Here is a 26,891-nt window from a genome sequence, read left to right as displayed (position 1 = left end):
TCAATTAAAATACGTCTAACAGTCGTCTTTTCAACTTTCATTTTAACCTTAAGAGAACGTTGATTAGACGGCAGTCATGACGTTATTTCAACGTTGAATCAACGGCTAAATTTTTACTGAGTTTGATTTAAAAGCCTTGAAGCAAAATGTGATAACGGAGAAATTTGTGGAACAATGAAGTTTATATGAGGGATTTCTCTTGCTTTATTTTTGGGCCAATGGCACATGATGTGAGTAGAAACCCGCCCAGAACCAAAGGAACCTGAAATAGTTTCTTAGCCCCAGAGAGCAAGCTGCGTGACGTAGAGATCCCAGAACTTGCGGAAAATTGCAAGAAAGGGAAAGAGAGAGAGAGAGAAGTGGTGGAGCGAAGCCTGGCTGTAATTGTGCGGAATGCTCTCTCTATTCATACGGCTGTGGAAATGCGAGGACACGTTGTAAGTGTTCGCCCACGGTCCGAAGGAGTACCGCTGGTGTTTCTCCTCTTTACGGCGCTGGTACTGAGCCGCTGCGGTCAGGCCGCCACAGAGTATGAAGTTCTGGATAGAAGTCAACTTGCCGAGCTGTACAGTAAGTCCGTCCTGCACAAAGGCCACCACACAGGACGACTCCACTTCTCTTTCTGGTTTAAATCTTAACGGCCGTCATCGCTGACTAACTTTACCATGTAACTTTAGTGCGCTGTGGTCAGTCAGTTCCTCTTTAGCGAATCTGCTGTGGTCTGCAGAACACATTCAGTCAGTTTGTTGGAGAAGTGCTATAAAATGACTAGTTTCTGTTTGAGATAAAGCTTCTCCTGTAAAACCAGACTTGTCTGGTGGTAAACAAACACTAGGGAACGCCATTATCTCTGGCTGAAACTTAATAGCGCAGATAAAACTGGAATGAGGGCGAAAAACTTGTTTTTACATAGTAAACAGTGAAGGATCCCTGTCTATAGACGCACTGATAGGCTACAGCAGATCACATGATAGCCACATGTCTGAGAGGGAGATATGGATATTCTCACTAAGTGCTTACATTCAGAGTAATCCAGTGTGAAATTCACTTTACAAAAGCTGTAATCTAGACAGGCAAAACCCAGGCTATTTATAGTCAACCCGTTAAAGGGGAGTATCATTGTTTTGACACTATTGTATAACATAATACAACAGATTTGATCATGTAGTTTTACAGATTTCTTAATAATTAGATCATTCTTGTGTAAACACTGTGATTCAGAGTCTTCTGATGGGAAATACAGGCTCAGGGTTCAAAGTGGCAGTAGGGACAAGATGTCTGAGGGGTTTGAACCCATTACAGACACCATGCTCCTCACAGACAGTCACCCGGATGAAACCCACGCAGACACAGGGAGAACACACCACACTCCTGACAGACAGTCACCCGGAGGAAACCCACGCAGACACAGGGAGAACACACCACACTCCTGACAGACAGTCACCCGAGGAAACCCACGCAGACACAGGGAGAACACACCACACTCCTGACAGACAGTCACCCGGAGGAAACCCACGCAGACACAGGGAGAACACACCACACTCCTGACAGACAGTCACCCGGAGGAAACCCACGCGGACACAGGGAGAACACACCATGCTCCTCACAGACAGTCACCCGGAGGAAACCCACGCAGACACAGGGAGAACACACCACACTCCTAACAGACAGTCACCCCGAGCGGGAATCGAACCCACAACCTCAAGGTCCGTGGAGCTGTTTGACTGCAACACTACCTGCTGCTTTAATTTTTTTTTAAACAAATTTGTGAAATTCCCTTGAAAGTTAAATGAACATCACCACAGTTACAAAGTATGACCACAAAAACTCCAAGTCACAAAAACCAGAAAATTCATCAGAGAACTTTGCCTTCATAAATGTCTCATCAAATTATGCTGGACTGTGTTCTCTGCACTCTGGACTGAAAGGCTCAGTGGGTATCTGGATTCTGGCCAGGAACTTGGCCGCTTTTGCTTTTTATGTGGTCTGCCCACTCAAAGGGAAACCCAAAAAGGGCCAGCTGAGACAGGCTGAAAGATAAAGGGGAATTGGAGGAAGGATATAGTGCCTCTCTTACACATCACACAGACAGTTAGTGTCACAGGTCTTGGCATGTTCCACTGAACTTATGTGGTTTCTGTTATGTCCGTGATTTCACTTCACATGAGTCAGCTGTTTTCCAAGTCAGCCAAAACCTCAAAACACAGCTTGGAGTTTCTTCTTGAGAGCACTATTTAGATGAAGCCAAACTGATTGCCCCCTGTAGACTTCCTAGAATGTTAAGAATGTTATGTAGTGCAGAGGCAAAACTACAAGGAGTTATACCCTGTCAAGTGTAAGTTTCATAAATGTAGACTAAGAATATTTGCATATACGAGGTTGTAATAAACCTATTATAAATTCACTCAGATTCTTTTCTAGATCAAGATGTGTAACTCTGGTCCAGGAGGCTATGGATATTTCCTCAGTAATTTTTGCTGACCTCAAATTGCCCAGTTATGTTTACTGGCATGTTTGTGTTCATAAGAATGAACATCATCAATATTTTAGCCAGTTGTTCTGTACTATACTCTGTTCTCTGTTTCTTATCTCTGTTTTGAAGCTCTTATGAGGATTTGCTTGAAAACAGTGGTTTTAATTGTGTCATTTATTTAGTATATTTGAAAACTATTTATTCTGTTTTCAATGTTTGGATATTACATTATTATTATTCATTCATTCATTCATTCATTATCTGTAACCGCTTATCCAGTTCAGGGTCGCGGTGGGTCCAGAGCCTACCTGGAATCATTGGGCGCAAGGCGGGAGTACACCCTGGAGGGGGCGCCAGTCCTTCACAGGGCAACACAGACACACACACATTCACTCACACACTCACACCTATGGACACATTTGAGTCACCAATCCACCTACCAACGTGTGTTTTTGGACCGTGGGAGGAAACCGGAGCACCCGGAGGAACCCCACGCGGACACAGGGAGAACACACCACACTCCTCACAGACAGTCACCCGGAGGAAACCCACACAGACACAGGGAGAACACACCACACTCCTCACAGACAGTCACTCTGAGGAAACCCATGCGGAGACACGGAGAACACACCACACTCCTCACAGACAGTCACCCGGAGGAAACCCACACAGACACAGGGAGAACACACCACACTCCTCACAGACAGTCACTCTGAGGAAATCCATGCAGACACAGGGAGAACACACCACACTCCTCACAGACAGTCACCTGGAGGAAACCCACACAGACACAGGGAGAACACACCACACTCCTCACAGACAGTCACCCGGAGGAAACCCACGCAGACACAGGGAGAACAAACCACACTCCTCACAGACAGTCACCTGGAGGAAACCCACGCAGACACAGGGAGAACACACCACACTCCTCACAGACAGTCACCTGGAGGAAACCCACGCAGACACAGGGAGAACACACCACACTCCTCACAGACAGTCACCCGGAGTTTAAATAACTCATTGCAATTTAGAGGGCTGTAATTGCATTATCATGTTCTTAAAATGACAACAGTTTCATTGTTCACACTTATTTCTAGGACAATATTCTAAATGGCTATTGTGACAGGCCCATTCTGATATAATCACGACTCCTTAAATAATAATGGATACATCATCTATATTTAAGATGCTCTTTTATGTGTCATATGTTTTTTGCAGGCCTGGAATTTAACCTATGTATAGACCTCCTCTTTGAAGCCCTGCCAGTGTGTGCTTGTCACTGGTCTGTGTATTTAGTTACTCTTTCATGTCATCATCCACAAAAGGCTTTCACCCTCTGTTGGCTTGGAGAACTCTGAAATATTAGGCTCCTTTCTGGCAAAGTGAAATGTGAACCAGCAATGCTATCATTCTATCTGTGAGCTGTATTATCAGGCCTGTCTGATACCTCACTGCTCTTGAATGGCTCCCATTCTCCAATAACACTTGCTCTCATCATCTAACATGGGCCTGCATGTAAATGGCCATAGAATACTTTAAAAGTAAGGTTTTTCCCACTGTCGGAGGAACCACAGCCTCCCTCTCAGGCCTGTTTGCTTCACAGGGAGACATTTTATGTGTGTATGACCTGGTCGACACATCCTGTCTTTAGGAAATTATTTTAAAGTCTTATTTACAACAGCACTTAGGATAGTTGAATGCTTACAGATGAAAACACCCTTTTGATGAGACCTTCAGTCTGTTTAACTGACAAGTTAGGAAATGAATTTTTGAAGCTGTGATGAGATAAAACCTTCCAGGGCCAGGTGGATCAGCCATGTGTATTTCCTAACATGTCAGTGAACAGAAATATCATGGGTTTTGGTGTAATCCCAGAATATTAATGTGTTCTGGGAATCAACACAATGGAAACACACATAGAAATCAGTGATGCACTGAAATAAAAATTCTTGGCCAAAGGCAAAACACAGAAGACATCTTGCTGAAAAATAAACTAAAAAAGGATATAGTTCACAATAAATTAAAAAAAATTGTCTTGGCATTCATTTTATCACTAATTTAAATCTTTCTCAAGTTTTATCCATCCATCCATCCATTATCTATAAGCGCTTATCCAATTCAGGGTCACGGTGGGTCCAGAGCCTACCTGGAATCATTGGGCGCAAGGCGGGAATACACCCTGTAGGGGGCACAAGTCCTTCTCAGGGCAACACACACACACTCACACATTCACTCACACACTCACACCTACAGTCACTTTTGAGTAGCCAGACCACCTACCAATATGTGTTTTTGGACTGTGGGAGGAAACTGGAGCACCCGGAGGAAACCCACGCAGACACAGGGAGAACACACCACACTCCTCACAGACAGTCACCCGGAGGAAACCCATGCAGACACAGGGAGAACACACCACACTCCTCACAGACAGTCACCCGGAGGAAACCCATGCAGACACAGAGAGAACACACCACACTCTACACAGACAGTCACCCGGAGGAAACCCACATAGACACAGAGAATACACTAACTCCTCACAGACAGTCACCCGGAGGAAACCCACGCGGACACTGGGAGAACACACCACACTCCTCACAGACAGTCACCCGGAGGAAACCCACATAGACACGGAGAATACACTTGAACTGAGTAATCGGATACAGTCAATGAATGAATGAATGAATGATATAGTGCTGTAATGATTGGAATTTACAAAATGGATGAAATTAAATATCTATTAGTGAGAGTCATTACCTCTCTGACTGTGCTGTGCTGTTTGTGAGTAACTGACTGCTGTATATGTTTCAGATAAAGGAGTGTTCCTTCTTGAGAGTGTGTCCCTGAAGAAGTGTCTCAGTGCTGATTCATCTGGTCTCTCTCTGACTAGCTGTGATCGCCCCACTGCCGCTTTGTTGTGGAAGTGGGTGTCCCGCCATCGCTTCTTCAATCTGGGCACCAGTCTGTGCCTGGGCATCAATGCCACTCAACAGCAGCAGCCCGAAACAGGAATGTATGAGTGTGACGTTCATCTTCACACCATGTGGTGGCGTTGTCGGGGCAACGTATTGTATGGAGCCACCAATAACAAGCTCTCAGTGATGGACTCTAAGGTGGTGGTGAAGAAGGACATTCTGCATGAATGGAGGATCTATGGAGCAGCTGGGGAGGCACCCTGTGCATATCCCTACCAAGGCAAGTCTGTGTCTGATTATAACCAACCATCAGAACTGTGGGTTTTTGTGATAATGACTAGAAAACAAAAATAGAGCAGCTCTACTGAACAGCTGTGTTTTAGTCGTGTATTTGTTTGTGTATGTGTGCGTGTGTGTGTGTGTGTGTGTTGGCATGCTGGCAGAAATCCACACTCTGTTGGGGAATGTCCAGGGTATGCCATGTGCCCTGCCCTTTCAGTACAACAATAAATGGTACTGGGATTGTACCTCAGAGGGCAGAGAGGACCTCTATCTTTGGTGTGCCACCACCAGCCGCTACGACCAGCACGGGAAATGGGGCTTCTGCCCGACTGCAGGTACACACTTCTGTACACTATGTGGTCAAGTTTGGTGGCATTTGCCATCCCATTCCTTCCTCTGAAATTAAGGATTATAATGGAGTTTCAACCCTGTGCTGCCTCTGAGAAAGCTTTACACCAGATTCTGGAACGTTTGTGTGAGTGTCGAATTGGTTTCAGTCACATAAACATGACTGAAGATGCGGTTTTGACAAATATATTCGGAAAATATAGTTATCATCTGCATTGTTCAGCACTGATGAGCACTGTGAGTCGTATTGTAGAATAAGTTGTGTATTTTTTCAGTGTCTGGCTGTGGTCAACTGTGGGAGACCAACGCTGAACTGAAGGCCTGTTATCAGTTTAACTTGAACTCTCTTCTCACCTGGAGCCAAGCGCTCACCTCCTGCCAGGCACAGGGAGGCAGCCTCCTGTCCATCACACACACAGCAGAGCAGATCTACATCAAAGGTGCTCACAAACACACCACCAAACCCACATTTACACACACATCTATGCTTGTATTGACAGTGTCTGTTTATGTGTGACATGTTCTAAAGTGTCCAGAAATGACTAGTACGTGTTTCTCAACAGAGAGGCTTTCAGACATGGGGGTGATGGTGTGGACAGGACTAAATCACCTGGCTGATGCAGGAGGGTGGCAGTGGTCAGATGGATCTCCTCTAGCCCTGATCCAGTATATAGCAGGTGAGAGAAACAGGCTTTTCCCAGTCCAAAAAAAAACATTTATTAGTAAACATTTAAAAAGTAACTAGTATGCTGTCGGCACGGTGGCGCAGGCACACAGCTCCAGGGGCCTGGAAGTTGTGGGTTCTATTCCGGCTCTGGGTGACTGTCTGTGAGGAGTGTGGTGTGTTTACTCTGTGTCTGCGTGGGTTTCCTCCGGGTGACTGTCTGTGAGGTGTGTGGTGTGTTCTCCCTGTGTCTGCGTGGGTTTCCTCCGGGTGACTGTCTGTGAGTAGTGTGGTGTGTTTTCTCTGTGTCTACATGGGTTCCCTCCGGGTGCTCCGGTTTTCTCCCACAGTCCAAAAACACGCATTGGTAGGTGGATTGGCGACTTTAAAGTGTCCATAGGTGTGAGTATGTGAGTGAATGTGTGCGTCTTTGTTGTCCAGGGTGTGTCCCCACCTTGTGCCCAATGATTCCAGGTAGGCTCTGGACCCACCTCGACCCTGAACTGGATAAGCGCTTACAGATAATGAATGAATGAGTAGTATGCTGTTACTGTAGCAGAAGGACAAGTAATTACACCCTAAAACCTATTTTATACATTTACAGCTGAAATGAATAGCTCTGTAATACAAATATATACTAGCCCTGCTTAAAACTGAATCACATTTTTACAAATGATCATAATTACATTTATATTGTAAGTTCTGCAGCTACAGCGCCCCCTCTGGTTCAAATTTGGTACAGAAACTGAAGTCGTGTCGTTGTATCAATGTACGATCACATGTCTAAAGTGAGGGCATATTTTTGGATTGTTTAGTTTACATATCATTTCAGTTCATTCAGCTTGTTTTGTAGCTTCCTATGTATTTTTGTTATATCTTTGATATAAGAGAGTTATATTATTAGAGTTGAGAGCAGTAGGTTGAATCTGTGCTTACTGTGGACAGGCCAGTCAGCAAGTGGTTACTCTTAATATGTCAGCCTCCCAGTAAGAAGCTCACTAGCATGCATATATGCCATGCACACTTTGATAAGGGGGCCTTTGCTAACTGAAAATGGGTCATCTGCTTGAACAGCATCTTTGTCAGAATCCTTCCACACCTTGTACCTCTGACATTTTTTAGTTGAGCTGGGGTGTTGTTAGCTATGATCAGCTGGTGCAATGAACACACAGAAGTCTCAAGCTATGTTTTGACATTTATTAAATTGTCTAGAGTACCCATGCTGGTGGTTGTGTGCATCCTGAAAAACTTGTTCTCTTTCTGTCCTGGGGTCAGACATGCCTTTGACGGCAGTGCAACAGGGGCAACGATGTGGGGTCTTTAACTCTGGTCTGGAACAAGGACACTGGCAGAGTTTGTCCTGTGAATCTGCCCTGCCTTACATCTGCAAGAAGACCCCCAATGACAGCAGGAGGGCTGAGCCCATTGGTAACACCACAAACACATTACCATGCTCCATATATAATCCATGATAACAAACAAACAATTTGAACAATTCTTCCAAAGCAAGTAATATAAGGCTTAAAGGGCATGACCGTTACACAGAATTGAAGTTCATTTTCTATTCCAACACTCTCTCTCTCTCTCTCTCTCTCTCTCTCTCTCACTCTCTCTCTCTCTCTCTCTCACTCTCTCTCTCTCACTTTCTCTCTCACTCTCTCTCTCTCACTCTCTCTCTCTCACTCTCTCTCTCTCTCTCTCTCTCTCTCTCTCTCTCTCTCTCTCTCTCTTTCTTAGATAACTGGCAGTATAAGCAGACTGTGTGTCCAGATGGTTGGGATGATCATAATGGCTTCTGTTACCAGCTTGTGTCTGAGAGGAGTAGCTGGGATAACTCCTCCAAAACCTGCACTTCTCTAGGAGCACAACTGACCTCCATTCGCTCCCTCTCTGAGCTTGAGATGCTGCTAACCCTTATAATGAACGGTCAGCCTACAAACCAAGTATAATATCTATAAGTGATAAACATTTAATTTACTAAATCTACTAAATTAAATTCAGAAAGCCATATATTTGTTCAGCCCCCTCCAGGGTGTATTCCCGCCTTGCGCCCAATGATTCCAGGTAGGCTCTTGACCCACCGCGACCCTGAACTGGATAAGGGTTACAGATAATGAATGAATGAATGAATATATTTGTTCACTCGCTTACATCACCAGGCTTAATTAATATTTGCAGTAATTATTAAAATATCGTACATTTATTCCTTAAATTAAGGTTTGTTGATGCTTTTTGTTTTGAATTCTTATTGGTCAGCTCTATATAGTGTATTGTAAGTCAATATAAAATCAATATTACTGCAAATAAAACATTGGAGAACTGTATCACAAAGCGTTTCTACTGTTGACTTTCTATCAGAATTAGGGACAAATTAAATTAAAATGACTGATTTAAATTAAATACATTATCGATTTGTTTTTGATAATCATTAATACTTTAATTAACCTATCACTCTTCTTGTCCTATGCTTGTGTGTGTGTGTGTGTGTGTTGGTGTTTATGTTCAAGCCTCTGATCCAAAGGTGTGGATTGGTATGTCCATTGGGACTCATTCTCCAGCAGTCGAATGGTCAGATCACTCGATGGTCACTTTAACATCCTGGAACCGACAGGAACCATCTTATCGCCAAGGAGACAAGCGCCTTTGTGTCTCAGCCAATAGGAAGGTGAGAACAACAGACTCCGATTCAATATCTGACAGAAATGCATAATCCAGGTGAGGTTTATATTGCCGTAATCTTATGTTAAGCACTAACTTGCAGCATTTATATTTTATTTGTAGGATGGGAACTGGCAGCTTGAGGACTGTGAGAAGAAGCATCCAGCAGTGTGCCGGACGTCGGGTCTTGTACCCTTACATCCAACAGGAGAGTGGGATGAAGGCTGCCCTGAGGTGAGGAAAATGGGCTATTTATACAAAAAGAAAAAGACACTTGAGACTTGTTTAGAGTCCATATTTTTCTCCAGAATTACCCTGGAAATATGAGGTTAATATTGCTAACAAATAATAGAAATTTGCTTGCCTAATCATTGCCAACTTATTGCAAATGCTTTTTCGGCCTCTGATACTGTTTTGAAATGTGTTATTTATAAATAAAAAAGAAACAATTTGGGGCGGCATGGTGGCGCAGCAGGTAGTGTCACAGTCACACAGCTCCAGGGACCTGGAGGTAGTGGGTTTGAGTCCTGCTCCGGGTGACTGTCTGTGAGGAGTAGGGTGTGTTCTCCCTGTTTCTGCGTGGGTTTCCTCCGGGTGACTGTCTGTGTGGTGTGTACTCCCTGTGTCTGCGTGGGTTTCCTCCGGGTGACTGTCTGTGAGGAGTGTGGTGTGTTCTCCCTGTGTCTGCGTGGGTTTCCTCCGGGTGACTGTCTGTGAGGAGTGTGGTGTGTTCTCCCTGTGTCTGCGTGGGTTTCCTCCGGGTGACTGTCTGTGAGGAGTGTGGTGTGTTCTCTCTGTGTCTGTGTGGGTTTCCTCCGGGTGACTGTCTGTGAGGAGTGTGGTGTGTTCTCTGGACCCACCGTAACCCTGAACAGGATCAGTGCTTACAGATAATGAATGAAAGAAACAAATTGCTGAGAAAATGTAGTTATTACAATGGCTTCTACTACTTATCTATGCATTATATTTTGCTCATCTCAGTGGTTAGAAACAGGCCAGAAACACAGAAAAACAAGTCTATTTAGCAGTATATTACTTGTCATGTACATTGGCCTCATAGCTTCAGGGCCAAGCTAAACAATCAAATTTCTGACACCAAACGAGTCATGACTGGTTGACTACAGTTGCGTAAATATCTTTTTTTCCTCTAGTCTTCTTCAGCAGAATTATTCTAAAACTGTTTTTTGGGGGGTTGGGTCGGGGGGTCTATGTTATACTTATTTACCTATATTTGTGTTTGACAAGTAGAGATAGCAAGTTAAGTTTGTACTGGGATATTCCAATCAGTTCATAAACTTTTTAAATCCAATTTATTGTTGTACCATAAATAAATATAATGTTGTATTTACAGTTTATTGTAGTATTAATTATTTCCAAATAGAAAAATAAAGGCAATGCCTCTAATTAGTTATTCTCATTCTACATATTAGTTATCATATTTTTATAGTGGTCTTTATAGTAGTTCTGTTGTGGAGACTGTGGCTGGGCACGCAGCTGTGTGGGACAAACGTGCAGTCAGTCTGACAGATAGATAGACGCTTGGACAGACAGACGTCTGGGTCAGTGCTAAAACAACGGCCTAATTCAGAGACTGACGTGTGTCAGCCTGAGCTTTTATTGGACAGGAAATTGGCCTTTTGACTCACATGGCTGGAGAATGAGAAACTGACATGGGCAGCAACATGCCCAGAGAGAAAATAACACAGAGGCACAGACACACACACCCACACACATCCAAGCAAGTACACTATCAGTCCATTCATTGAGTACTGGAGCACTGGCCCTCTGACATTCCCATTTCTACACACAGACATATTCTCTCTATATTTAAAATCCTCATCAGAACCAGATCATTCCTGGTTAAAAGCAGAATGGATGGGCCGTGTATAGAGACACTGAATACACTTACACATGGCCACACCCATGAATGTACCAAATGCTGCTGATTATATTTAATATGTTCTCTTTTGGAACAGGTTAACAAGAGGGGAAAACAGTAAGTAAATGATAGCTGATGGCTGAAGGCCATGTCAGACTGGTTCAGGTTACAGGCAGCATGTGAACCGGAAGTGGTTGACTGCACTCTCTCTATGTGTGTGTGTGTTTGTGTTTGTGTGCAGTGTCTCATAGAGACATAGGGTCAGTGAAAATAGTGCCAGTTGGAGAGCACTTGTGAAAACAATGTAATTGAGGGTGTACAATGAGGCTTGCCCTGATCCTTGACTACCCCCCTCGTAACCCTCTGAAATACAGCCACTCATACGCTCTACACACACACACACACACGTCTCAATGGCACTGAGTCCAGACCTTCTGTACTTATATTCCAAAGATGAGTTAAATTTTGTCAAAGAACGCATGAACAAAGTGAGTAAAGGCTGATATACAGGCAGCCACACAAAAACTAAGAATGTTACAATATACTTGTTGCAATTGTTAGCAGCCAGGAAACCACACACACACACACACACACACATGCACACATACACACACAGAAGCACACATACACATCACTCTCTCCTCAGCATTTTGCCACCTGTCTTCAAATGGACTCAGTCAGAGAATGTGTCAGACCCGTTTTTGTTTATACTGGTGTGTTTGTTTAGACATTCAGAGAATTACTACATAAGGATTTTGTGTGTGTGTGTGTGTGTGTGTGTCCCTGCATGGGTTGTTTTGCTGTAATAATTAAATATGATTTATATGACTGAATATAATCATTTACGTATTCTCTACATAAACAATTATATTTGTATCATTGATGTATATCAGGGGCGGCACGGTGGCGCAACAGGTAGTGTCGCAGTCACACAGCTCCAGGGGCCTGGAGGTTGTGGGTTCAATTCCCGCTCCGGGTGACTGTCTGTGAGGAGTTGGTGTGTTCTCCCCGTGTCCGCGTGGGTTTCCTCCGGGTGTTCTGGTTTCCTCCCACAGTCCAAAAACACACGTTGCAGGTGGATTGGTGACTCGAAAGTGTCCGAATGTGTGTGTTTGTGTGTGTTGTCCTGTGAAGGACTGGCGTCCCCTCCAGGGTGTATTCCCGCCTTGCGCCCGATGATTCCAGGTAGGCTCTGGACCCCCCGCGACCCTAAAATTGGATAAGCGGTTACAGATGATGGATGATGTATATCATTGATGCATTGTTGTGTGTGTAATTGCAGGGGTGGAAGAGGAAAGGACATTTCTGTTATATGATTGCTGACCAGGAACAGACCTTCGAGGATGCTGCAAGGGGTTATTATTGTAAAGCCCCACTGGTTACGACTGGAGACAGGTACACCATAAATCAAGCTCCTGACTTTAAAGAAAAATGTCATGTGAGGATGTGTGATAAGGGCGGCACAGTGGTGCAGCAGGTAGTGTCGCAGTCACACAGCTGCAGGGACCTTGAGGTTGTGGGTTCGATTCCAGCTCTGGGTGACTGTCTGTGAGGAGTGTGGTGTGTTCTCCCTGTGTCTGCATGGGTTTCCTCCGGGTGACTGTCTGTGAGGAGTGTGGTGTGTTCTCCCTGTGTCTGCATGGGTTTCCTCCCACAGTCCAAAAACGCAAGTTTGTAGGTGGATTGGTGACTCAAAATTGTCGGTGTGTGTGTTGCACTGTGAATGACTGGCGCCCCCTCCAGGGTGTATTCCAGCCTTGCGCCCAATGATTCCAGGTAGGCTCTGGACCCACCGCGACCCTGAACTGGATAAGGATTACAGATAATAGATGAATGGATATGTGATTATTGTCACTAAGGAAGTAAACAAAACCTAGCCAGTGACAAGTGGTCAAACAATTCCATGCCTTACACATTTGTATCGATGCTTGCTTCATACACTCTCTCAGGTTCCCAGCGGTCGTAGTGTTAATCGGTTCTTTTTCGTGTTCCCTACAGGTTTGAGCAGGCATTCCTAAACAGTCTGATCAATGTGAAGAACAGGTCTGTGACTCAGTTCTATTGGACCGCTCTTCAGGACCAGAACAGAAGTGGAGAGTACCGTTGGCTAACCCACAACTCTACAACACCACTCACTTACACCAACTGGAACCAGCACCAGCCCTGTTAGTACTAAAACTACAGGAACTTAACTCATGGATGTCTATTACTATACATCACTTAATTATTTAAGTATATTTGCATAATAAATGACATGAACATTAATTAAACATCTTTACACTGGATTTATATTCTGTATCGACAGGTTGAATATTCTGTTGCATCTTTGTAGCAAAGTGTGTGTTTTGTGTCTGTGAAGCGAACAGAGGAGGCTGTGTGGTGATGACTGGTGGTCATTCCCTGGGACACTGGGAGGTGAAGAACTGTAATTCACATAAGGCCCTGGCAGTGTGTAAACAGAGCGTGAGCAGTTACCACGACGTTCTGACGCCTGGGTTTCACATAGATATCTTAATGCCCTGTAAAGATGGCTGGGAGAGTAGCACTGGACTGCTTCACTGCTACAAGGTGATTTATTCATATGTAGTTGTAGTTGTAGAGGTAGCACACAAAGTTTCAAAAACACAGAACAAGCTCCTTCATCAGTTGTGCAAGCAAATGGCCTCCGCTGATGAAGGACCTCTGTCCATAAGGTCCAGGGCTAGGTTTCCAAAAGGCTTTGTGGAATTAAATTAAATAGTTAAATATATAATCAGTGAGATATCACTTACTGTAATTATGTTTACACCTATGTCCAATGTGATTAGCTGAAGTTTGCTAGCTTACATGTGCCATTAAGGTTTACTTTATTTTGATTGATTAAGATGAGAGACATTAATCGCTCGCTGTGTGTTTTGGTTTTTGGTCTAATAAGGTGTTTCACAGTGAGAAGATCCTGATGAGTCGCTCGTGGTCAGAGGCAGAGTTTTTCTGCCGGGCTTTGGGTGCTGACTTGGCCAGCTTCCATCACTACAGGGACCAGGTCTTTGTCAAAGAGATCCTCACTAAGATGTTCGACAGGTTGGTCATAAAATGACTGCAGTGCTTTCAAACTTCACTAAAGTTATAGATGTAAATGTAAATAAATGTCTGATCTGTAGGGTTTTCAAAGTCAGTAATAACAAAGCATTTCAGCAGTGCTTTAAAATTAGAACCAACCACCATCACGTTGAATTTCTCACTCGTTCTATCATTTCTCACTCTCTTCTACTCTTCCAGTACAGAGGGACGTTGGTTCTGGGTTGGCTTTACCAAGAGAGACCCCCAGTCTGCAGGAGCCTGGGAGTGGTCAGATGGCACGCCGGTACGGACAATGACAGATTTGACAGATCTACCACTGCAACTTCTATATTAGCTTTTTAAAACCATAGTTCAGATTTACATTTATTATCAATATCATTCATTATCTGTAACCCTTATCCAGTTCAGGGTCACGGTGGGCCCAGAGCCTACCTGGAATCATTGGGCGCAAGGCAGGAATACACCCTGGAGGGGGCGCCAGTCCTTCACAGGGCAACACAGACACACACATTCACGGACACTTTTGAGTCGCCAATCCACCTACCAACGTGTGTTTTTGGACTGTGGGAGCACCCAGAGAAAACCCACGCAGACACAGAGAGAACACACCACACTCCTCACAGACAGTCACCCAGAGGAAACCCACGCAGACACAGGGAGAACACATCACACTCCTCACAGACAGTCACCCAGAGGAAACCCACGCAGACACAGGGAGAACACACCACACAGACAGTCACCCGGAGGAAACCCACGCAGACACAGAGAGAACACACCACACTCCTCACAGACAGTCACCCAGAGGAAACCCACGCAGACACAGGGAGAACACACCACACAGACAGTCACCCAGAGGAAACCCACGCAGACACAGGGAGAACACTCCACACTCCTCACAGACAGTCACCCAGAGCGGGAGACTGTGACACTACCTGCTGCGCCACCGTGCCGCCTTATTATCAACACCTCACACATAAATAACGACAACAACAACAAATGCCCCCTAGGATATTTAAAATATTAAGAATTCCCCATTTATCATTAGTCAAGCAAAAGACACACTCAACTGAGTTAAGTCAACAACAGGCTTTTAAACTCCAAGCTACAAGTCTGAGCACAGAAACTATAATCTATCACATCTGTGGTAAGATTACAGTTAATAAGATGTGATGCAGAAAGTGTTTTCTTTTCCCTCAGCATTAAAGGCTTACAAAATTTAAGCAAAAATATTTGCAGAGGATAAAATTGTCAATTCACCAACCTCAAAGATAATTACATATTTTGCTTTATATGTTTCACCATATTTTGGTTGTTGCTGGTATTTGGTGCTGAATGTATTTTTTTGGTTGTCTGCAGGTGGTGACATCTTTCATAGAGGACAGAAATGATGAGGCAACTGATCATGAGTGTGCAGCATACAGCGACCAGACCAACACACTCACACCTCAACCCTGTGATGCCAAATTTGAATGGATTTGCAAAGTGCCCAGGGGTAATGTGTTCACACAAACAAAATCAGAGTTTTATTGTTTTGATTTCATAGCCTTTATTAGAGATAAGCTGTCTCAGCTAATGACTCTGCCATTTTCCTCAGGTGTGGAGTTAACAAAGCCATATTGGTATAATGATCGTAAGTAAACCTCTGGCTTATATTAGATTTACTTGTGTTTTTGAACTAGAATGGTACATTTATACTTATAAACCTGTGTGTGTGTGTTTGTGTGTAGAGCCATGGGTGTTCTACCGTGGAGCAGAATACATCTTTGCCAGCCAGACCTTCCCGTGGCACTCTGTGTCGTTTGCATGTAAAATGATGGGTGCAGACCTTCTATCTTTACATTCCAAAGATGAGTTAAATTTTGTCAAAGAACGCATGAACAAGGTGAGTAAAGAATGACATACAGACACACACACACACAGAGACAAAGAATGTTACAATATACTTGTTGCCGGTGAACTGAAAATGTTCAGACACCAACTGATCCACATTTTGAAGGTGCTATTGATGCTAATAGGGCGGCACGGTGGCACAGCAGGTAGGTGTCGCTGTCACACAGCTCCAGGGGCCTGGAGGTTGTGGGTTCGATTCCTGCTCCGGGTAACTGTCTGTGAGGAGTGTGGTGTGTTCTCCCTGTGTCCGCGTGGGTTTCCTCCAGGTGACTGTCTGTGAGGAGTTGGTGTGTTCTCCTCGTGTCCGCACGGGTTTCCTCCCACAGTCTAAAAACACACGTTGGTAGGTGGATTGGCGACTCAAAAGTGTCCGTAAGTGTGAATGTGTGAGTGTGTGTTGCCCTGTGTGTTCCCACCTTGCGCCCAATGATTCCAGGTAGGCTCTGGACCCACTGCGACCCTGAACTGGATAAGGGTTACAGATAATGAATGAATATTGATGCTAATAGAGCATTTACAAAATACAGTCAGATATTTACATACTGAAACAGTAGTCAGGGAACCACACACACAGGCACAGTGCTTGCTCTAAGTAGGAACTGTCAAAACTCTAGCTGAGCAATAAAGTGACATCTCACTATTTTTCTCCCACTCTCTCTACTTTCAGGTTTCTCATATCTCTGCTGAATGGTGGATTGGTCTCTCATCTGTCAGTGGGCACGAGGGCTTTAGGTGCATTCATGTTTTAAAGGCTGATTCATGCTGTTCTGTTTATTTGATAAATCTCATTTCACTGATAAATAAAGAACATGATTGAAGATTGAAAATGCTCATTTTGAAAAAGATAAAGAGTGTATCCTGCGATAAAGGAATTATTTCATATAAAGTCAGTTGGCCCAGTAGTTAACTGATTTTAATGCACAAATAATCAGTTTGACACCACCTTTGCTCAACTGTGGCCTCTGCATTTACGTGTTTGTCTGGTACAGCTGGACTGATGGAACTGCTCTAGACTATGAGAACTGGAGAAATGGAAGACCTCTTAGAGGAGCAGGAAAAGACTGCATCACAATGTCTACTCTGACAGGTGAGCAAGTATTATTTTTGAACCCCTCACACATACACCTAGGAATATTTTAATAAATATATCATGTGTGATGTCGAATTTTTGCTGTTTTGCGTAAATAAATGCTTTTTTTGTAGTTTTCTCACTTATTCAAAAAAGTAACATTGACAATCAAATCCTGGTCGAAAAAAAAATATGATACTCTGTTTACCACTGTGTCTCTACAGGGGAGTGGTCAACAGCTCACTGTGCGGATCTGCATGGCTATGTGTGTAAACGTAGAACTGTTTCTGTGATGGAGATTCCACGGGAGCCTTATTTTATCGGCGCCTGTCCAGAGAACTGGTTCTACTTTGGTCACAAGGTGAACACTTTTATATATAACACAAGAATAATAAAAAAAAAATCACATCACTCACCACAGTCCAGTCCACACCATCAAGAAAGGCCCTAAATATAAAACTAACCCATGTTTTTTGACTTACAAACTTCATATAAGGGCTTATAATTTATGTTGGTGTGTTTTCCCTGTGTCCGCGTGGGTTTCCTCCGGGTGCTCCGGTTTCCTCCCACAGTCCAAAAACGCACGCTGGTAGGTGGATTGGCGACTCAAAAGTGTCCGTAGGTGTGAGTGAATGTTGCCCTGTGAAGGCATTGTGAAGGCTGTTGGTTATTACCAATATTTCTGCTTCATCTATCTTTTCATGTTAATGCAGTTGTCACTATTCATATCCATTCCTAAAAATAATATTTTTGATTGGCCAGTGTCTGTTGCTGCACCTTCCTGCTCATCCAGAAGAAGGGAAGAGCTGGACAGACGCTCAGTCCATCTGCACCAACTTTCACGGAACACTCGTTGCCATTGAGAATGAGATTGAACAAGGTGAGGGCACCGTCCTGTTCACCGGTTTACAGCTTTCCTTCAGCCGATACATATCATGCACTGCAGTTGTTGTGACATTATATTTTGACATTGTTAAGCTTACATCACCATGCTGCTCCATGGCCAGTCTCTGGGAGTTTGGATTGGGTTGAGGGATGCGGACACCATGAAGTGGACGAGTGGAAAACCAGTCACATACACCAACTGGTCACCTGTAGAGCCCAAGAGCTCACTGAGTGTAGGTGGAGATGTGTTTACTAGGAGTCAACATTTTGTATTTGTTAATGTGAGAGTCTCAGGGATTTGACTTGCTGAAATTTAACCGTGTGTATGTGTGTGTGTGTGTGTGTATGTGTGTGTGTCAACATCAGGATGACTGGATGGACACAGCAAGTGTTGGTGCTGAGCCACTCTGCACTGTTCTATCCAACAATCACAACTTTCATTTCACAGGGAAATGGTACGATGAGAAGTGCTCACAGAGTGGCTATGGCTTTGTTTGTCAAAAACCTCAAGGTGAGCTCAGCTGACTCTCTGGCAGTGTGTCTGTCCACGTACCTGGCTCTCTGCCTGTCTGTCTGTGCTTTTCATTCATGTGTTTACAGTAACCAGACACAGAAAGCAGTGAGGGGACATAAATGTACTTATATTGTCTCTTGATCTGTCTGACTCATTAGCTTACTACTCTAAGAAAAGGAATCAGATTCAAAGAAATGGATAACACCTAATCCAGGATTTCATATAGCATCAAGTGGAGTTTCAGAGGGTTTTGTAGTATAAGACCTTGCTTGGAAAATTTCCACAGTTGGAACAAAAACATGTCTAATCGTTTTTTGTAGTGTTAAATTTACTGCATGTATCTCTCTCACTCTCTCTCTCTCTCTCTCTCTCTCTCTCTCTCTCTCTATATATATATATATATATATATATATATATATATATATATATATATATATATATTCATTCATTCATTCATTCATTATCTGTAACCCTTATCCAGTTCAGGGTCGCGGTGGGTCCAGAGCCTAACTGAAATCACTGGGTGCAAGGCGGGAATTCACCCTGGAGTGGGCGCCAGTCCTTCACAGGGCAACACACACACACACATTCACACCTACAGACACTTTTGAGTCGCCAATCCACCTACCAACGTGTGTTTTTGTACTGTGGGAGGAAACCGGAGCACCCGGAGGAAACCCACGCAGACACAGGGAGAACACACCACACTCCTCACAGACAGTCACCTGGAGAAAACCCACGCAGACACAGGGAGAACACACCACACTCCTCACAGACAGTCACCCGGAGCGGTAACTGAACCCACAACCTCCAAGCCCCTGGAGCCGTGTGACTGCGACACCTACCTGCTGCACCACCGTGCCGCCCTTTTATTTATATATATATATATATAGATAGATAGATAAATAGATAATTTACTAAATGACATAAATTGAAGTGTGAATGTGTCTGAATGCTTTTTCATTTCTCTCTCTCTCTCTCTTTCTTTATATCAATTGCTCAGATAAATCTAAACGTCCATCACACACATACCATGACCCTGCGTCTCTAGACTCTTCTCAGTACAGAAACCAGAACTATCGTGTTGTTCACGGCAACATGAGCTGGTATGAGGCTCAGAATCACTGTGTGGAGAAGATGGCCGAGCTGGTGAGCATTACAGATCCCTACCATCAGGCCTACCTCACTGTGCTGGTCAACAGACTGGGAGCTCCCCACTGGATCGGCCTCTACAGTGAAGACGTAAGCAGACTGCAGACCAGAATATTTCTGTCACTATTCAAAAATTGTGAATGAGTTTTTAAGGCTATGGCAGTGGAACTGCTGCAGACCAACATGTAAAATTGTTCTTGTAAGTTTGTTATGTTAAGTTATTATTTAATTTTAGTTGAAGATATATAATATAGGATTAAAGTATAATAAAATATATACAGATATCCTCATACTTCAAAAGTGTGGTCTGATCTCATGCCATTGATTATTATTCAGTATTTAACAGCTTGTATTTATAAATATGTATATTTCACTGTCTTCTCTCTTTTATAATAAGACTTTAACATACAACTGTCTATCACTGAATAAGCCCTGTGTCTACAGGATGGGATAAATTACCAGTGGTCAGACAGCAGTGACACTGTGTTCACACACTGGGCCGAGGATGATGGTGACGAAGGCTTTGTGTTGGGTAACTGTGTGTATATGGACGTCACAGGAGGCTGGAGAAGAGCCAACTGTGACAGGCCTCTACAAGGAGCACTGTGCTATCTACCTACAAATAGTAGGAGTCCCATTGTTCTTTTCTTTCTCTTCTTTTCCGTTTGCTTTTCTTCTCTACCTCTCCCCTGCCCTTTATTCTTCTCTTCAGAAACAAACACACATCCAGTCCTCATAATTACAAAATCTTCTCTCCTTCTCCCTCAGAGATCAGTGCGTTCTCCAATGACGTGGTGTGTCCAAAAACATGGCTGAAGTTTCGTGGGAGCTGCTATAATTTTGACTCTGTTGGGCTGAGTTTGTCGCTAAAGGAGGCCAGAGAACATTGCAGGAAAAAAGGTACGGCGACACTGCATGTTGTAAAGCACAAGCGCGCCCTCTAGTGTCTGTGGAAGGTGTCACAGCTTCACTGCACGTTTGCGGATACTGGTAATCGTTTTTTGTCTGTATCTTTTAAGATAATTCCTCGGATGTTTTGACAATCCGAGACGAGGAGGAGAACCACTTCTTCTTGGAGCAGATGAAGACTTTTTATAAAGCATCTCAGAAGATCTGGCTGGACATATACTTCAATGACAACAGTTAAATCTACATTTGTTTTCTTGATATTTCTTGTAATTGTTGAGTTCATTTTCCTATGGTTTCCTTTAACATAGTCATAACGAGCCGAGTCATGTCTAAAACATGGAGTAAATGTTATATATACAGATAATATTAGGATACAGAAGGTCACTTGAATATTCTGTCATATGTGTCGTGCAGAGAATGCTTTAACCTGGATGGACGGGACGGCTCTGAGTTATACAAACTGGCGTTTTAAAGCACCTGATGGGAGTGTGTTGAGGACGGATACGTGTGTGTCGATGCAGGTGTCAAACACTGAGTGGTTTCTGACTAACTGTACAGCCAGGCTGGGCTTTATATGTAAAACACGCTCAGGTATGCACTGTAATCTTCTAATATTCACATTCTCATCAATAGCTATTTAGTGCAGGGCAGTCTAGAACCTGCCTCAGTTGTTCAGAGCAAGGCTAAACCAGGTTTCTAAAGCAGCTTAGCACAAATATTTTATGAGTGGAATGAGTATTTAAACTCTGCTGGTTGTGATGTGGGTGGCACGGTGGTGCAGCAGGTAGTGTCGCAGTCACACAGCTCCAGGGACCTGGAGGTTGTGGGTTTGATTCCCGCTCCGGGTGACCCTCCGTGAGGAGTTGGTGTGTTCTGCGTGGCTTTCCTCCGGGTGCTCCCACAGTCCAAAAACACATGTCGGTAGGTGGATTGGCGACTCAAATTTGTTTGTGTGTGTGTGTTGCCCTGTGAAGGACTGGCGCCCCCTCCAGGGTGTATTCCCGCCTTGCGCCCAATGATTCCAGGTAGGCTCTGGACCCACCGCGACCCTGAACTGGATAAGCGCTTACAGATAATGAATGAATGGTTGTGATGATCTTAATATTAAGATGCTGTTTGGATCATTAATAAAGGTTTTGTACAGCAGAGTTAATCTTAGTCACACGTTGACAGAGAGTCTGATACTTGCAGAGCACTAACTAGGCCTCACTTTCAGGTTTCTGCCAGTTGCATCCTGATTGGCTCTCTACATCCGAGTACTGGCTTTTACCGGCCCAATGTGAATCATAAAGATTGCCTCCTACACGTCCTGCCAAAATAACAGACTTGTGATTGGTCATTTTGCGTCTCAGTCAGATTTCTTTTTCTTGCAGCTCTTGGCCACGTTAAGTGGTGAAAGGCACCAGACTCTCCCTAGAGTGTCTGGCAATACAAGACTGGGCAGAGTTTATATCTTAAAGTTCTTCTTTAATCCAGAGAAGGAAGCATAGACTGACTACTGCAGCCAAATAATAGCAACATTTCTGTGCTAAGTTGCTTCTGGAAAATCCAGCCAAGACTAACTGAAGCCAATACTTTTCCATTAATGTAGAATATGAAATAGCTAATATCAAGAGGTTCTTATCATTGCAAGTCAATCTCTGTTGCATTTTCTGGGTTTCTTTTTTTATAATATATGACTTTTTCTGTGTTGTTTAACAGAGGTTGTCCAGGAGGTGAAGGTAGAGCCAGTAAATGGTAATAAATTTTTGTTTTATACGATCTCTTGTGGGGACATCTCTCTATGCTTGCTGAAAATGCTGGAAGAATAGTTTGTGGGACATTGCTGTTATTTGGTTATAGATTAAGCCTAATGTAGACTACTCTACATTCAGCTGTTCCAGGCTAGAACTAGACACAGCTCAAATGTATAGTTTGTAGGTGCTATAGTAAATTTATAGTACATTGGTTATGTAAAGGAATTAGTCACATTTCATTCTGTAATTTCACTGATTACACTGTAATCTTTTTCATATTAATACTCAAATTGTATGTGATGCTGGATAAATAAATGCAGTACTTAGCAAAACTCAGAGACCACCCTTTAACTGCAACAGTTGCTACTAATCCAGTAAACATTTAGCCATTGATTCAACATTGAAATAACGTAATGACTGCCGTATAATCAACGTTCTCTTAAGGTTGAAAATGAAAGTTGAAAAGACGTCCAAACACAGACGTTGAAAATACGACTATTAGATGTATTTTGGACGTCCATTGGCGTTACTAATTGGTCCCGAAATAAATTACTTGTATAAAACGAGTTTTGGACGTCCACTCACGTTATCGATCGGTCACCACTTAACTAACTTATTAAGATGGATTTTGTACGTCTATTGACGTTTAAAATATGTCCTTGGCGGACAGACTACTTTTAGACCCATTTTGAACGTCCAGGGATGTTCCTTGTTTACTGGGAAGTACTAAATACTACTATTAAGTACAGTGTACAGTACTTAGACTGACTGAGGACAACATTTTTATTTATTTATTTATTTATTGAGAGTATGGAAACCATATTTAAAAAAAAACACACACAATGGATAAAAATTAAATGCATAATTTGCAAGGCCATAACTGTTCTGTGTTGTCCTATTTCCTTTACAGTTTTACACAGTGGGATTGTTCCTGTGGCCATCTTAGTGGCCATATTGTTCTTTGCATTGCTGGTCGGGGGTCTGTGGATTGTTTACAGGAGAAACACGTTACGCTTCCATAGGCTTCCAACACTTGGAAGTGCCTACTACAGACAGAGCAGCTCCCAGGCTACAGACTCGGATGGAAATGTTCTACTCACACACCTGGAAACAGGGGACTAAAATATATATGTGTTTGTGTGTGTGTGTGTGTGTGTGTGTGGGTGTGTGTGTGGGGTGTGGGTGTGTGTGTGGGGTGTGGGTGTGTATGGGTGTGTCAGTCAAGGATACTGCATTAAGTTTGAATTTAATATTTCTTGTATGTGAGTAACATCGCTATGACACTTTTTGCTGTGGTCCATTTGGGTTTGTGCACATACAGGTTTACCGAGTTTTAAATGAGTCGCAAGAATTTAATAATGGAAATTAAAAAGGGATGTCATGAATATCAATAATTTCATGTTTTTTCAGGGAGATATTATACACACCTCAATTAAACTCGAAAAGTAACACAGGGAAAACTTGTAAAAAAAATGTGCTTGGTGAAGGATATTTATATATCTTTGAAGTCCTTTGTCTGTCTGAAGATCGGTCGCACAATGCTTTCAGGCCTTCAGAGCGTCTTTTTCTTGCTGGTCTTGTCTGACAGGAAGTTTCTCTAGCGGAGGTTAGAACAATAAACAACAAATACTTCACAGCATTATGATAGCTTTAAACTTTTCTGCAGCACACCAAAGCAGTGTAAAGGCTGTGTCGAGGCAGTTTGGAGAAAGAGCATGGCCTTTCGTTATCAGTATTTAAACACTCTGCCAGTGAGAGCTTGTTCCTTTTTTTTTCTGAATCCTGTTTTATCGGAAGTAATATTATGGGATTATATGTTTGTTATTTGACCAGCACTTTATCTCCCTTCACCCTTCTGTATTGTGTTTCAACATTAGTGGAATAAAAGCCATGGATGCTGTCCAAATCCAACTTTAGGCCCCATGCCCTAGATTCTGATGAGTTCCAAATTTACAAACACTGCTGTTTAAAACCAGCCTGTTTACATTATAAAGTAACAAAGATATTGAAGGGTATTTACATCATCTCCATCAGTTTAATTGACCTTGGTAGGGTGCACTTTATTTTGGAATGTTTTGTACTAGGTAACATTTTAAAGATATGTTTTTCTGAAATAATTTTCCAGGGAAACGTTCAGCTGTGCTGAGATCTGGATCAACTTTTTTTTTAATCCTCAGCTTTTACTTGTTGTTCAGAGTCTTTTGAAGTTGACAGATTGAAAAGAAATTTATTTTTGTGTCAAGATATGCAGGTAAAATCACTTTGTTCTAAAGACTTTTTCTCAAGTTTGCCTTGGCCTCCAGCACAAGACAGTCATGGTTTTCATTCCATAATGTGCGTGCACTGTATATACTGAAAGTGTTAACAGACTCAAGCCTCGGTGTGTTTCTTGTATGTGTTTCTGTATTAAGTGTGACTTATTTTTGCCTGCAACATGGTATGAAAACTCTGTATAGTATTGTAAAACCGTTTACAGTGTATAGCTTTTATTTTGCATTTTTGTTCATGTAGTGGTGAAGACTAACATAATAAAAAAAACACATAACATAATGAACTCAGAAGAACAAGTTGATGTTATAAAGGGGAGCTTTGATATAATTATTCATGTATTTTTTTTTTACCAGAAAAACATGTTCAGGGGAGTCATTTATATTAAATAGGATGTTTGGATATCACTTTATATGTGATCAAGCCAAGCCCATGTGTGATCCTTGTATCTTTTTTTATTTACACCACTTATACACTATGTGCTGAAATAAAGTAAATGTGCTTAATTGGTCTCTTTCTGCTCTGACCCCATTTTTTAGGCAAAAACATAAATTCTCCAGGAACCACATATAAAAATGTTTTAGTAAGGCAAAGAGACTAATCTTCACTAGTTCGGTAACTTGTATTTGTTCATGTAATTCTGAAAAAAATATACACAATTTATATTGTCACTGTCCAAAACAGTATGCTTTTAGAAGGAAAAAAACAGTGTACAATTCCCAGTCATCAGGAAGTTGTAGAAAGCTGCTCTGTCGTATTGAACTAGGATAAGACAAGTCATATTTCTTGGAGCATTTCAAACTTTTATTAGTTAGGGTGACCAGACGTCCTCTTTTACCCGGATATGTCCTCTTTTTTAGACTTAAAAAAATGTCCGGCCGGAGTTTCACAAACGTCCGGGATTTTGTTTTTCTAGAGCTTACATAGAACTTCGAGAAGTTTCGTTCACAAACTAGTCCCGCCCTCCCCTACTCCGATTGGTTCGCCTGAATGAGAAGGGGGCGTGGTGAAGTAGCCTCAAATCTTCTGATTGGACGGTCTGACTGTAGAGCTACCGTTATTGGCCGACAACCTTCTCTGTAAACATTTAATTGGTCAGTCTGCACGTCAGTAGTCCTTGTTTACGTCAGGCAAAGCTCATGTACCCTCTCTCATCTCGAGCAGCTATGCCGAAACGTAAATATAAGTCCTCGGATGAATTAAAAAAGAAAATTCCCATGTTTAGCAAATAAAGGTGTAAAGGACCTAAAAGCACACATAGGTTCAGCTAAGAATACAACGGCAGCGAAGGGCGAGAGCTCATCAACCCCCCACCCCTAATTTCCATTTTAGGCCCATTCTTCGTAGTTCTATCAATATAAATAGTGCTGTAATCACAGATTGAAGTCCATCTGTCCCTCTGAATAATTTATTACTTTACCCAATAATTTGTGGTCCGGACCCCCACAGGATTGTGCTACTTAAAAGGCAGTGCTTATAGTCTTGTGTCCACTTATTATCCACTCTTCTATTTTCCAAGACACACTTTATTGATCCACCTTTTGCCACAGAGTTGGTTTTGGTAATCTTTTGGTCCTGCACTAGTGTTCACTCTGTTCCTTGCCACAAGACATCTGAAAATGTTTAGTTGAGTGGACCATTTCCACTCATATATTGGACAGTGAATATATATATATATATATAAAATGTATAATATAAGATACCTAACTACTCAAGATTAGTCTCTTTGCCTTACTAAAACATGTTGTATATGTGGTTCCTTGAGAATTTATGTTTTAAATATTAACAAATAATGAGTTCTAAAAACGTTAAAAAGGGTCTCTAAAATGTTATTTAAAGTGCATGTAATCTATTTAGAAAGAAATGGAATGTTCTAGAGTGACTTAAGGTCAAAATGCCAAACGTCAAATGTTAGCTGAGTAATGGCTGAGTGCAGTCTTCTCTGGCTTCCCAGAGAACTCACAGCAAACACTCCGTTACTAGCATCTACAAATTATAAAATTATTACAAAAATATTTAAATTATGAAGTCCATTCTGTTTCATGGAACGTCAGTCAACGTCTCCCACACTGGCCCGAGAATAATCGACAGGCCATGTCAGATCAGGGCGTGGCTTCATTGCGGTTACGTATTTGACAGCTGACCAATCAGGAACGCTTATTTGCGAGAGCAATAACAGAAACGGAAAATGG

At 42.7% G+C, this 26,891-nt stretch overlaps 1 protein-coding gene across 1 annotated transcript; it reads left to right on the top strand.

The window, feature by feature from the left end:
* Window positions 1-351: 351 nt before the first annotated feature.
* pla2r1 (phospholipase A2 receptor 1) lies at window positions 352-23,600 on the top strand. Its single transcript, XM_066646963.1, has 30 exons — window positions 352-570; window positions 5,282-5,665; window positions 5,829-6,002; window positions 6,291-6,455; window positions 6,579-6,692; window positions 7,955-8,107; window positions 8,417-8,605; window positions 9,187-9,344; window positions 9,461-9,571; window positions 12,499-12,611; window positions 13,215-13,381; window positions 13,576-13,784; window positions 14,131-14,276; window positions 14,475-14,559; window positions 15,633-15,768; window positions 15,871-15,906; window positions 16,004-16,158; window positions 16,834-16,898; window positions 17,156-17,253; window positions 17,460-17,596; window positions 17,998-18,115; window positions 18,214-18,353; window positions 18,487-18,631; window positions 19,638-19,876; window positions 20,231-20,411; window positions 20,555-20,686; window positions 20,806-20,928; window positions 21,110-21,286; window positions 22,397-22,432; window positions 23,342-23,600. Exons 1-30 carry the CDS (start codon window positions 423-425, stop codon window positions 23,551-23,553), a joined length of 4,446 nt encoding a protein of 1,481 aa, XP_066503060.1. The 5' UTR covers window positions 352-422; the 3' UTR covers window positions 23,554-23,600.
* Window positions 23,601-26,891: the final 3,291 nt, after the last annotated feature.

Source organism: Hoplias malabaricus, chromosome 16 (genome assembly GCF_029633855.1).
Source record: "Hoplias malabaricus isolate fHopMal1 chromosome 16, fHopMal1.hap1, whole genome shotgun sequence".
Taxonomy (NCBI): Eukaryota; Metazoa; Chordata; class Actinopteri; order Characiformes; family Erythrinidae; genus Hoplias; species Hoplias malabaricus.
Note: the sequence above shows the minus strand (reverse complement) of the source record. Positions and strands in the feature narration are given on the sequence as shown.

Bases quoted from the DNA above. Each gene is read 5' to 3' on its own strand.
- pla2r1 (XM_066646963.1), top strand. From the start codon at position 423: ATGCGAGGACACGTTGTAAGTGTTCGCCCACGGTCCGAAGGAGTACCG. The intron at 6,456-6,578 runs GTGCTCACAAAC...GTTTCTCAACAG, and splicing joins AGAGCAGATCTACATCAAAG to AGAGGCTTTCAGACATGGGG. The intron at 20,929-21,109 runs GTTAAATCTACA...TGTGTCGTGCAG, and splicing joins CATATACTTCAATGACAACA to AGAATGCTTTAACCTGGATG.